Genomic DNA, 13,189 nt, shown 5'->3' on the forward strand with positions numbered 1-13,189 from the left:
GATTGCCGTTTGCCATCTGTGTGACTTTTGAAGGCCAGTTTAAATCTGCACAATTTTAGGACCTAATGCTTTGAAACGCTCTTGAATGACCTTTAAACGCCGCCCTCTGTCGCCCTCTGTAGGCTCGAAGTCAATTTAAGAGCCGCTCCACTGCCAACAATGTGTCCATTACGGTGCCGGTGCCCAGCGACGCCGACTCGCCCAAGTTCAAGACCAGCACCGGCAGCGCCAAGTGGGTGCCCGAGAAGAGTGCTGTGCAGTGGAACATCAAATCCTTCCCTGTTAGTGTGACCTTGTTACGATCCTGAACCGTGTAAAAATCCATAGAAGCCTAAATCTATTTCCACAGCTCCCACTGCAGGTGGTGCAAATTCTTACTTTTATTGCCGGTGTTTTTGTTTTTCTATATTTTAGGTGTAATTTCTTTTCTTATTTCTAACACTACTTAAGTATTATCATGTTTATGCACATTTATATACATTTAGACATCAACACCAGTGACAAAATGGCCTCTTCACATGCATTTTATATTTTTCCCTCTGTATTGTTGTTTTAAAACTGTTATTCTATAGTTTGAGTCTGTTTTAGAGAACTTCTCACAGACGCCCCCTAAAAAAAAAAAAAAACTTGAAGCACATTAATTCAGCCAAGGCTCCTTTAATCTGTCAAGCCCTGATATCTCCTCTGTAATTCATTACACCTTCGGCCTGTCAGGGAAGATTAGGAATTACTGATGTCATTTTGTTATCCAGCTCATGTGTGACTTGAAGATTTTTTCCATGCCATCCTTCACCTTTGAACGCTGTAAAATTGCATATTCTCCCAAGCAACCAGAGTTGAGACAAGAAGTTAATGAAAGAGGTTGAGAAAACAAACAAAGCAGCGGCTGGTTCGAAATCACAAGCCAGTGGCTCTACGAGCGCCATCAATCTGTAAAATGTTACAACCTCATAAAACCCTGCCTTTTAAAAATGCCATTTTAACTTTAAAAAAATGGTAGTAGTGAATATACGCTTGTATAGTTGGAATATCATTTCCGTCAATCAGTTATGGCATTGGAAAATATATATATTTTTAAACTGTCTTTCTTTGGCTTTTGTGTAAAAGCACGAGCTTCTAAAAATCTGCAAACGTATTATCTTACTATCTATCAGCCTGCTGTGACAGCTGGGGGACTGCATGGCTGCACAATTTTCCCGCCAGATTTGAAGTCATTATTTCTGCTGTACATGGCATGAATATTAAAACATCCAAAGAGAGGTACTTAATCTGAAAGGCTTTAAAGTCAGAACTGACAATAACTGATGTCCAGGCAATAAAGCCAAAGTACAAAGTACGTGATAAAGCCGGTGTTCGGATAATGTCCTGAAGAATGATTAAAAAGTCTCTTCTAGAGCTTTATTTGCCAGACTCTTAAGCTCTATAAAATGATTCCCCTTGTTGCGACTGAGGGAGTTGTTTTGTGTTGCCGTAAATACAGTTTGTTTTTTGTTTCCCTGTGTAAAATGTCTGCAGTTACATACGATTCTAGTTGTGTCATCTGTGGCCTTCTCTTTGTTTCTGTGCGTAGGGGGGGAAGGAGTATATGATGCGGGCCCACTTTGGGCTGCCCAGTGTGGAAGGTGACGAGTTGGAAGCAAAAAGACCAATCACAGTGGATTTTGAGATCCCTTATTTCACCGTCTCTGGGATTCAGGTAGGGCTCTCCAATAACAGTTTTCATGTTTTTTCTTTATAGCCGAGGTCAAATACATTTCTGCCTCTGATCGCTCTTTTTATGGTTAGTCTAAATCAGGGGTGTCCAAACTTTTTGTGACGTGGGCCAAAATAGTAAAGTCAAAAGTACACGAGGGTCGCAAAATATATATACTGTATATTAAAAAAACTATAATCACCAAAAAAAATTCTATTGGGATTTTTTTAACCTTCTCCACAAAATATGTGCATGACGTATTTTAGTTAAATTAGTCAGATTTTCAGTTGGAAAGAGAATATGTGAATAGATCAAAAACTTAATGGCACATTTGCCATGGTAAAAATTGGTCATCCAGGTTTTATACTCTCTTAGAAATGGTTAGATTTTTATTTATTTATTTATTTATTTGTCTATTCTTAGTAATGCACACAGGAATTGGGTCAGTCTTTCTCTGAAAACGCTTGCTGTATTCAGCCAATTTTAATAAACAAATTAAAGCACAAAAAGTCTGCATTTAAGTCATTGGATAGTTGTGGTCCCGTTTCCTATTAAATTTAAATGAATATAAAAAGTGTAGTTATTGAAAGACAAGTACTTTGTGGTGTTCTTTTCACCACAAAGTACTTTTATTTTTATATTTATATATTTTATATTTTCAATTGAAAGAAGGTTTTGATTTGTCTGTAATAATGTTTCCCTAATTAAAAACCGGTACTGGTGGAACCACATCGTTTGACAAAATGCAGTTGTGGGGGCCGCAGAAAATCAGTCCAGGGGCCGCAAATGGCCCCCGGTCCGCATTTTGGACACCCCTGGTCTAAGCGTCGTGTCTGAGAAAAAAAGGAGGTTATGTAGAAGGCTTAATAGTTGCTCAATGAATGTGCGCTGTTTTGTCTCCTAGGAAAGCCAGAAACTGATGTTAATGAAGCGCTGTTGTTGTTCAATAACAAAAATAATAATTATCAGAATGTGATAGTTATCAGATTGAAAGTTGCTTCACGTCAGCTAGAAATGTACTTCTGCAGACACATTAAGTAAAGGATTCAATAGTCGTTAAAATGAATGTCTTACAAATTGTGTTTGTAAATAATTCCAACATGTTTATGTTCCCCAGGTGCGCTACCTGAAGATTATAGAGAAGAGCGGTTACCAGGCTTTGCCGTGGGTGCGCTACATCACACAAAGTGGAGGTGAGGGAATAAATGCAGTTAAACACGGCAATGAAAGCACACCCACACCTGAGGAAAAAAAATTATAAATACTATGAAACCTGGGTTAGCTTTTCCTTAGCAGGATTGTTTTCACTATAGAGAAGATGAAAAAAGTAAATAAAAAAATTTGAATGTTAAAACCCAGTGAGCAGTGATTAAAATCGCTGGCACTGCTTGTTATTGAAGGCTGCAAGGTTTTTCAACCAACAGGGTTCCTACTCCACTCTGGATAGGTATGGCCAAAATAAATAAATGAAATAAAAAAAAAATGTTTTGGTATTTCCAGACCTTGTTTACCGTTCCACTGTCTTAATGGGCCATTTCTCCATCATCCATTTTTTTGACCATCCATTTAATTGGTCCAGTCATACATTTACTTTTGTATGTTTATTCATTCATCCACTGTTCCATTTCTCCGTCCATCCATCCAAATCGGTAAATTCTGTCATATATTTGCAAAAACAAGTTGGTTTTCAGTTCTTATACCTCTGTAAAGTATAAGCTGAATGACGAGTGCTCTATAAGTCATGATTGATTGTTTAATTGATTGATCGATCGACTGACTGAGAGAACAGGGGACATAGGTGGTCAGAGAAATCTGCTAGTTTTGATCGTGGAAATGCTTGGAATGGAAAACGCGTAGGACTCCTGGTCCCACACCTTGAGTGAAGAAGCGGTTTGCCAGATATTGAACACGAGGATCAGAATACGTTTCTACGTCAATATTCACAGCGATGGCCCGGGTGACTTCCATAAATCTATTACCTGGCTCTGGTGCCGGCCATCAGGCGCTGAGAAGAGCTCAGAACTACAAGGACAAGCAAGGAACTTTACAAACTGTCCTCTTTGTTGGAGGCAAAACTATACCACAGGGGATCTTGATACGCCTTTTTCAGAATAAACCAATTTCCAGGAAGATCTAAAGTGTGTCCGCTCAGCTTTTAGCCACATCTGCCCATAAAAAGTCACACCACATTCAACATGTGGAGAATTCTTTCTCCTGAACATGATTGATTTTTCACAATGGCACAAAGCTGTTCATAGGATAGGATTAGGGCCACCTTAATGTAATACTACCCAGTATAATCCGCTGTAGCACCCCACTGGGTTCATGAAGGGCACAAACAGAACTGATATGGGGATGGTGACTAAATCCCTAAGCTGGACCACTGCCAGAGATCCTCGAGTTTCCAACCCACCATTCACAGGGAATAAAAGTCATCTCTGCTGCATCAGTTATCATTTCCTGGCGTCGTCAGGTTCGTGTCTGGAACGGACGAAGCTGAATGATGCCAAACCGTGCCAAAGGGCTCCCAAGGTGGCACCCGGCAAATGCCAACGCCCCTCTCTCCGCTTGGTGCAACATCAGCAAGAGGGGCAAAGGAGACAGAGGAGTGATGGGAAATATAGTGACTGAAGAGAAGGCTATCACCTATCTCACCGTTGCTTCGGCAGCACAGGGAGAGAGAAGGACGAGATCTAATTTCACTCGCCACTACTTTCGTGCTGATTAAATAATGCCCTGATACTGTAGACTGAAGGTACTGACTTATTGATGACTGAACAGACATTTAGTTGTTGTACTTTACAGCAATCCGCTAGCATGAAGCAAATTTTTCTAAGGTATGTAACTTGATTATCATGTTCAAAGTATGTGTGTTATAATGGTGTGACTTTATTCATTTACGTTTAACTCTTGTTTACCCGGGGTTCCCAAAATGTGGAAGGTGTTGTATATTTTTGAAAAGTGAGTAAGTAAATAATGTAAATAATTAAACATCGACTTAGGTTGTTGCCTCCTCAAGTAAAAGTTCTGCTTATTCATCTTTCTTCTCGTTGGAAATGCAATAAGTGGATTTGCTGTGATGCTGATGTTGGGAAAAAGAACGTTTTCTGGAGGCATAGGTGATCTGATCTTTCATAATTAATGTGACTTTATGTAATCTAAAGATTTTATTTAGGAAACAACCTTCTCAACGCTTTACATTTAAACTCTATCAGATATTTAGCACACGGGTTATTGGAATGCGCCTGCTCCTTAAAGTGGTGCAAATCTTGTTTGGGGATTTAATAGCACTCCTGATGGCACTGATGTGACTTTCAGGGGCGATGAGGCAACAGAGTTAATGCTCCGCTGTTACATTTCTTGGCAGATTACCAGCTCCGGACGAACTAAAGGGCACAGCTGCTGCTGCTGCTAGACGAATGGGTAGTTTCTCCTTCTGCCTGTCTCCGTCTCCTCTGTCTCCATTTCTCCAGCTCGGAGTCAGCAGACGACAGCTGAGGACAAGAGCAGGAGGACATCTGAGGTTTTTTTTTTTTTTCTTCCCTTCCCCACTGTAAACGGTAGCTGGAAGTCATGTCTTCTGCATTTACAAAACTCAATGATGGAAGTATTGCATCACCTCTGACCTGTATTTCATCTGAGGGTTTATTCAGGACTTCAGAAAATCATTTTTAATACGCGAATAATAAATGAACAACTCTGGCTTCTGCTGCTCCACATTTAATATTGACTCGATATAGGGCACAGTTTTGGTTTAGAAAAAAAAAAAAGACATTTTAAGACTTACTCAAGATAACATCTAAATCATGTAATGCAACTACAATGTGGCGTTTCTCCTGTATAGCTCCTAAATTAACTGATTTACACGGTGCAGGAGTAGCTTTGAGTTAGAGCTGGTGTTTATATCTAAAAGGGACGTAGATAGTGGAGATTTGTGATGTGATAAATTAAAAATGTGCCATGTGCTTCCTATTTTTCGTCAGCGGAGAACATTATGTGTTGTTTTATGCAGGATCTTAACCACAGCTTTAAATCCGTCGGCTTATTAAACTGTCAAGGTCCCCGTTCCCTGTAATTTTGTCATTAATATTTCCATAACGATAAAAGATCACTGTGATGCATTTTTTTTTTTTTTTTGTTTTGTTTTTTGTTTTTTATCTCAGATATATGTTCTGCCTGAACTGCAATACAAGTTCAGGGCCCTGGAAATGTCTGCCATCACCACAGGCACTGTGAACATAATCCGCAGTGCTCTGAAAGCAACACCAGCAACCAGGTCAATCATTAATAAGGCACAATATTGTCAGAGGCATCGACTGTAAGATAAAACCCAAGACTCGCTGGGGTTATAACCTTGTCCCTGTTGTTGAAATCAGCTTTACGGCTTTGGGACTCTCCAGGAAGAAGCATAGGGAACAAAAATTCTCAATCTGTCGTCTCTTGTTTATACTGCACTGCTTTGTCCGCTTTGGATTCAAGGATCAGAGAACAAACGGGGTTAAGGAAGTCTTACCGGTGGGATGGGAAGGGCTAAAGTAGAAGACTTTTTAAAAACTTTTCTTGGCAAACTTTTGACGGTATAAACATCCACCTGACCATTTTCTTGTGTTGAGCTTTGACCCGTCACTCTTTTATATATTTGTCATCACGTTATTTTTAAGCTGCATTCCTGAAAACTTTTGTTTCTGGCAAAATGTGTGTATGTGTGTTTTTTAAAGGCCTCCATTACACTCGTTTCTGTGACTTGGATCTGTACAAACATAAGTGGGGCTTTTTTTTTTTTTTTTAAGATTGTGTGATTGTGATTTATTTATCAATGGCTTGTCCAAAGGAAACAAAGGGATATATTTGGAAATAAACAATTTTTGTAACCTGTTTTTGGAAGTTTGTTGTCTTGCTTTTTACTGAACCAACTCCTACTTTTTAAGCCATGTCAACAAATTACAAGTATTCTAATAATTTTTTGAAATTGATAAATTGATTTTATACATTTTTTTAAAAAAGAGAAAATCTTCTCTTGGTGATAAATTCTCTATAAATATTAAAACGAGGTGACAGTTGCAGCTGTGTTGTTGCAACGCTTGTTGAGAATTGGTTTGAGATTTTGGGAAATATTCTTGTTCACGTTCTCACTTCATGGCTTTGTTAAATGAAACTGATTGGTCTCTTAAGTCTGTTTGCTTTGAGTTTACAATAAAAAGGAAATGAAATGAGCCGGCCTGCCTTATCATTGGGGCACAAGAATCTGCCTAACAGATTTATTCCAGTTCATTAACTGGAATAAAATCAATTAAAAAGTTAGGAGGGATTGCTTTAAATCATGCATTTATTTTTATTTTTGTAATCTTTTGACCCATTTTCACATTTTGTTCACATTGCGGACAAAATTTCAGTGCTCTTGTGATTTTATGTGATGGACTGAGACAAAGTAGGGAATAGTTGTGAAGTGAAAATAAACAATTCAGGGTTTTTCAGAGATTTTAACAAATCAGGAAAGAGCGGCATGCATTCATATTCAAGTCCCGATATTCTGTAGAACCACCACTTGTTCCAAATTACGGATGAATATCTTTTGGGGTATGGGTATTAGATTTAAACATCTCGAAAGTTCAACTATTACTCTTTCTTCTTTGCAAACATGGTGGTGTGGAAAAGTATTTAATTTTTATTTAAACATTTATCTTTTTGTGACTCTTGTTTGCTTCATATTGTTAAACTTTAATCTCAAAGATAACCTGAATGAATACCAAAATAATTTTCTGATCATTTCTTTATATAAAGGAAGCATCCCTCCTAAACCTATTAACTGGAAATGTTGAGCAAAAGCTGTAAATGAGTCTTACTTTTTGGCCCACTCTTCTGTGATGGTTCAGTGGTAACATAAACGGCATAATTAAATATTTTTTTTGACCGAATCACTTGTGGACTAGCTGGTATGCCTCAGGCCATTGACCTACATGCTTGAGAAAAAAAAATTAGCAAACTGATTGTTAAGCATTTTCCTTCAGGATTTCTTGTATGGAGAGAGCAGCGCTCTTGGTTCCATGCATTAAAGCAAACCTGTGACCTTAAAGAAGGCAGTCTAACTCATTTCAGACAAATATACTGGATGTAAATGATAAATGATATATCTTTAATTTGTAGTTAAATTATTTTAGATCCAGGCATGTTGAATTTTTGAGGTACTTTAGCCTACAAAAAAAAATAACATTTACACAACTTGTTGCTGCCACCATCATAGTTCCATCATAGTCAGGTGGTGTTTTCATTGCAATGTGTAGAGTTATCTGTTACACACATTTTTTTTTAATTTGCATATAAACTGAAAGGTTATTGGCTTTGTCCTCTGTCTCTTACCTCAGCTTTTATATTCTCACACTTCTTAAAGACCGGATTTGCTGATTGCATGACTTATTGTTGTCCTGTCCAAAAAAAAGTTACCATTGCCTACATTGGGATGGTGCAAATGCACTTATTGGATTTTTATTTGTAAGCATATTTTAAACCACGCATTAATTCCCTCCAGCTTCAAAGTTATAAACTATGTTTGCTTTGCGTGTCTCATAAATTGTTCCTAAAAAGGCCAGGTTGGTTGCTGCAAAATGATCCAATGTGAAAAAGTGCAAGAGGTGTGCAGACCTCTGCAAGGCACAACACTCGACATCTATATTTTGCAACTTTTTTTCAATGAATAAAATATTTTTTTTCTTTTTAGAATAAACGTATCTGTTCAATTCAGGAAGCGGTCTTACATTTCCTAGAAGACTTTACGCCGCTCTCTTACTCATTCGTCACTTTGTTGAAGGCTGTCTGGCATCAGCGGCAGCTCTGTGTCGACCATGCTGAGCAGATTTGCACACCTGGATTTGGCAGTTTATTTCTCTCTGTCTGACAGAGCCTTTTGAGCTCTGTCAGAGTGAATAGATGGGCCTCTCAAAAACAGCCAGATGATTATTTTCTTTAAGTACCTCTCAGTTTATGTGTGCATTCATCCCTCTGTCAGCTCTGAAAAATATGAGTTTGTCCTAGACGCGCTCTACCACCGCCGTCCTGCACTCCAGGGATGGTTTGGCTAAGGGCCTGGCATTTATCAGTCCAACACCAATGGGCAAAAGTCTTCAACCAGCCCTCATTTCCACGTGTTTTGCTTCAAATGAAATTCAATAAATTTTGGCGCAGTAGCACTCCATGCTTTCAGAAACCACCTGCCGAAAGAGGCAGTCGCAGGTATTAATTGGTTTGTAAGTGTGATGGAGGTTGTGCAGACAATACACACACACACACACCTCTTCCTAATAATGAACATTGCTGCATGGCTGAAAGCCTCTGGTCTGAGTGAATTAGCTACTGCAGTGCCAGTTTAATAACTACATTGTTTCATCACAACTGGTTTGGGAAAGGCATTGAGTTTATCTTTGTATTTTATTTTTTTTACCCACTATCAGTTTGCTTTCTTTTGTCCATATATGTTAAAGGTGGTTTTATTGGTTCAGTTTCTGAGCTGATTTATAAAATCATTCCAGTCTGGCTTACTTGAAGGAAAATATAAATAAATGGGAATTTTTTTTTTTAATAATATTGCAGTCTTTGGAGCCCTGTTTTTTTTTTTTTTTTTTGGTTGTGACGGATCAGAACAGTGAGACTTTTTCTTCGTGCTTCAAAGGGAACATATGCTTTTAAATCCTCTCATGTCACATTTAAATCATTTCATTTATAGAGCAACTAATTTTGGTGCGGTCTCTTTAAATGCAAAGCAGGCACTTCAAATACCCCTAATAATAGCTCCTAGCTCCTTCTCCTTGACCTTTCTTGGGGTCAACAGTAAGAACTCTATCATGGGAAGGAAAGGAGCTTCGGGCTGCTGTGCCGATTTCGGACAGCCTTTAACTACGACGTCATCACGTGACGGAAACGCTCATGGACGACCAATCCAGGCCTGCAGCCTTCCAAAAATGAACTACAAAGTGCGTGATTTCTTCTCTCCGGACATTTTCGCTGATTTCTGTGAGGGGTCTGCGCTGATATGGCATGTCACACAAAGGATTGTGGGATACCCTGAGGTTTCTTAGCACTGGTAAGGGACGCTGCAGGGTTCCTAGGCAGAACTAGCCGCGGGAGGAAGCATACAGGCTTGTTTTCCTACCTCCTTCCGTACTGACTGCTCTATCTGGCAGCACTTAACAGACTGAGTATTTGCACAATAAGGGCATTCGGATTGAACCACTTATTCACTTGCAACATTTGCATCCTTGGGCTTGGACTACAAAGCTGTTGCAAGAAATTAAAAAGGCGGATTCGCGAAACTGATCAGCCAGAAGTCCACCAACTTGCTTAGCAGTTCCAAAGCAAATACTGTGACATAATAGAGAATAGAGAAAACTGAACGGAGTGAGAAGTATGACCCAACAGAGTATAAACATATCTACGCAGCACCTGGACAGATTTATTTCAACTTTCCTGCACTTCTACAAACTCCAAGTACACAACTAAATGCATTTAAGTACTTTTCTGGTTGGTTGCTTAATCAAACCATACACTTAAATCTGCAATAAATCTGTGTGATTCTGCACTTTTTTTTAACAATTATTGAGGCCACTGAGATCCAGAGATTGCCAGGTTTCTAAATTAGTTTTTTGTTCTTGTCAAGGTCTGTACCTCACCCTCAAAGTTCCTTAGGGTTTATAGCTTCTGTTATATCCTGAAATGAAATGAGTTATTGAGTCTTACAAACACAAGCGTGCTGCCTTAACCCCCATCTAAGTTATTAACTGAAGCACCGCTGGACCCTTTTCAAGTTCACATGAGTAGGGTTTAAAGCACAAAGGATGCAACTGACCAATACTTTTTTAGGCTAATAAGGTCATGATTGGTGTTGTTTTTAAACTTTTTTTTTTACTCAGTCTGATAATTAAACTTCATTCAAATATACAGGTTTTACACAACTGAACATCACAGCACCCTTTATGTAAAGATGCAAGATCATTTCTTTGTGTGTGTCCAGAGGAAGAAAGTGGTACTAGCCCACACCAGCCCCTAAAGATCATTGCCTTGTCCATTGTGCTTTCAGCCCGCTGTCCGTTATCTCTGCAACAATGCTTAACTGTTTAGTGCTTTTTGTATCAAGGCAGCAAGATGTGAGTCTGTGTTGAGACAACAACGCGGCATGAAACAGACGCGCTCTTGGATGAGACACAATGGACTTTTTTTTGTATCAGTGAGCTGATGTGCGAAATTAAGATCTATCTATCTATCTATCTATCTATCTATCTATCTATCTATCTATCTATCTATCTCTGTGATTTTCTAACTTTGATTTTACTATCCAAACAACTTCCGTGACTTTCAGTAATTTTTCATTTACTTTTTGTTGTTTTCAACAGTCAACAAGCTTCTGGCATTATTGTCTTTTTGGCAAAACGTGGTATAGCAATTTAAATTGGTTGGTTTACAGGCACATTTGGGCAAGTCTTAAATAGGGTTGATACTCGAGAGGACCTGATTCCCCCCCCCCCGGGACTGCCAGCCGGGACGGGTCAACACGTAAACGCCCCATGAGTCCATACTGGCCGCAGGTGGGCACAGTGACGAGCAGCGAGGAGAGGCAAGGAGTCTGGGAGTAATGACTCAGTGAGCTAAGAGTCTGAGACTAGGTCAAAAATGTACTAAAGTGGGGAAAAAAATTATTTAAAGAAAATTCTGAGATTAGCTGGCATCTATTACAGGGAAGCGATATCCAAAGTGATGTTGGCTCTCCTTTTCGCACCAGTTAAAAATCTTCAACTTGCATTTTGCATCATCTTAACATTAATAATATCACATCATATCATCAACACATGACAGATGGTAAACAGACAATCACAATAATCCACCTGAGTTGGAAAAAAAAAGGGCACTGATGATCTTTGCAGCCTCTTTCTATCCATCCATCCACTGTATCTGTTTATCTTTGCAGGGTTGCAGGGGAGAGATGCAGGTTACACCCTATACAGGTTGCCTGTGTTTAAAATTATCCTATTCCATCTCTACTAAGTTGTTTAGAGGGATATAGCATTGAGCTATCAAAAACAACACAGGGATTCCTAAGACTCCTCTTAACAGAGGATATTGAAGCTGGGCAAGTGATCATGGATTCTGTTTTGTCTGTGTTTGCCCGGGGGGAAAAAAAATACCCTTTAACCTTTGACTGATTTATGTCAGTAAGTCAAATTTTGAACAATGGACAAGGCAAATTTTATGAAGCCCAGACAGCATGAAAGAACATGCAGCTATATGTCCAAAAGGACAAATATATGTTTATAGGCCTAACAATCTGTCCCAGTGAAAGAACACAAACGTCTCCGGAAAGGGCATTTTGGAAATGACCTGATAGGAAGAGGGGTCAAATAGCCAGAATTCTGCCACCATGTTCATAGTAACACAAATGTGTTTTTCTGCAGTTTAGTGACGGATATTTATCTTAATACTAATTGTGACGCATCCCTACATTTTTGGGGTGAGAGAAAATTTACAATAAACAACTTGCATACTGTATCAATATTTCCCACTGAAAGAAATGCTCAAATACTATAAAAACGAAATTAACTTCACGTTTATGCCATTGGTTGGTGTGTGTAAACTTCTGACCCGTAAGTTGTCGTCCAAACGAATACAGGACCGTCATAGATACATCAAATGCAGTAAAAACAGCGTTGTTGTTTTTCTTTAGACAGAAATAAAGTTCACATTTAATGAGAATCCTTTTGACAGACAGGAATAAGGCCACACCATAAAGAGAAAAAAAATAACTTTTTTGCTGATCTCTTTGCTTTCTTTCCACACTAACAGTGATCATCTTAGGTTACACATCAGTAAACAATACAATGGAGGATATCAGGAACATGAAATAAAAGTATTTAAAGAAAATAAAATAATCTCAAAGTTCAGGTAATAGTAAGGTGCGCTCGCACGCACACACACACACACACACACACACACACACACACACACACACACACACACACACACACACATAAACCACATTAAAATAAATATCCATACATTCTGCATCGCCTTTTTAGTGGCTAATTCTCCAGTAATTGTGTTCTCTTCTGTGGTATGGAAAGGAAAGTTCATGATAGACTGAGGCTTTGAGATTATCCGACAACAAAGTTTTAATGAACGTTAATTATTATGAAACCAAGGGGGAAAAAAAAACAGACTTGGCAACACTGAATTCTCACCTGGCAACTAAGCCCTTCACTCCATAACACGGATGCATTTATAATCTCAAACATGGACAAGTAGAGTTTGGAAACCAATTCTCTAAACGTTATTTCGAATGGCAAACCTTTCCGAACTTTATTTCTCATTTGTATTTCTCATTGTGCTTTTTATGCTGAACACCTTAGCAATGATGAAGCTGATAGTAGTCAGAGGTCTTGTCCAGTGTTGAAGCGAAGGTTTTTGATGCTAATTACCCTACTGAATGTATCACCTGAAAAATAACAAGCAGGTGTG

The 13,189-nt window shown here is 38.8% G+C and overlaps 1 protein-coding gene across 1 annotated transcript in view; it reads left to right on the forward strand.

Annotated features, from left to right (window-relative positions):
* ap1m3 (adaptor related protein complex 1 subunit mu 3) overlaps positions 1–6,568 on the forward strand; it is a 48,783-nt gene extending 42,215 nt beyond the window's left edge. Inside the window, exons 9-12 of the mRNA XM_012878023.3 lie at positions 123–281; positions 1,571–1,696; positions 2,811–2,886; positions 5,061–6,568. Coding sequence (XP_012733477.1) covers positions 123–281; positions 1,571–1,696; positions 2,811–2,886; positions 5,061–5,083 — 384 coding nt within the window. The 3' untranslated portion in view covers positions 5,084–6,568. The remainder of the gene's footprint in view (positions 1–122; positions 282–1,570; positions 1,697–2,810; positions 2,887–5,060) is intronic.
* Positions 6,569–13,189: the final 6,621 nt, after the last annotated feature.

The sequence above is a fragment of the Fundulus heteroclitus genome, chromosome 9 (assembly GCF_011125445.2).
Source record: "Fundulus heteroclitus isolate FHET01 chromosome 9, MU-UCD_Fhet_4.1, whole genome shotgun sequence".
In the NCBI taxonomy this organism is placed as follows: domain Eukaryota; kingdom Metazoa; phylum Chordata; class Actinopteri; order Cyprinodontiformes; family Fundulidae; genus Fundulus; species Fundulus heteroclitus.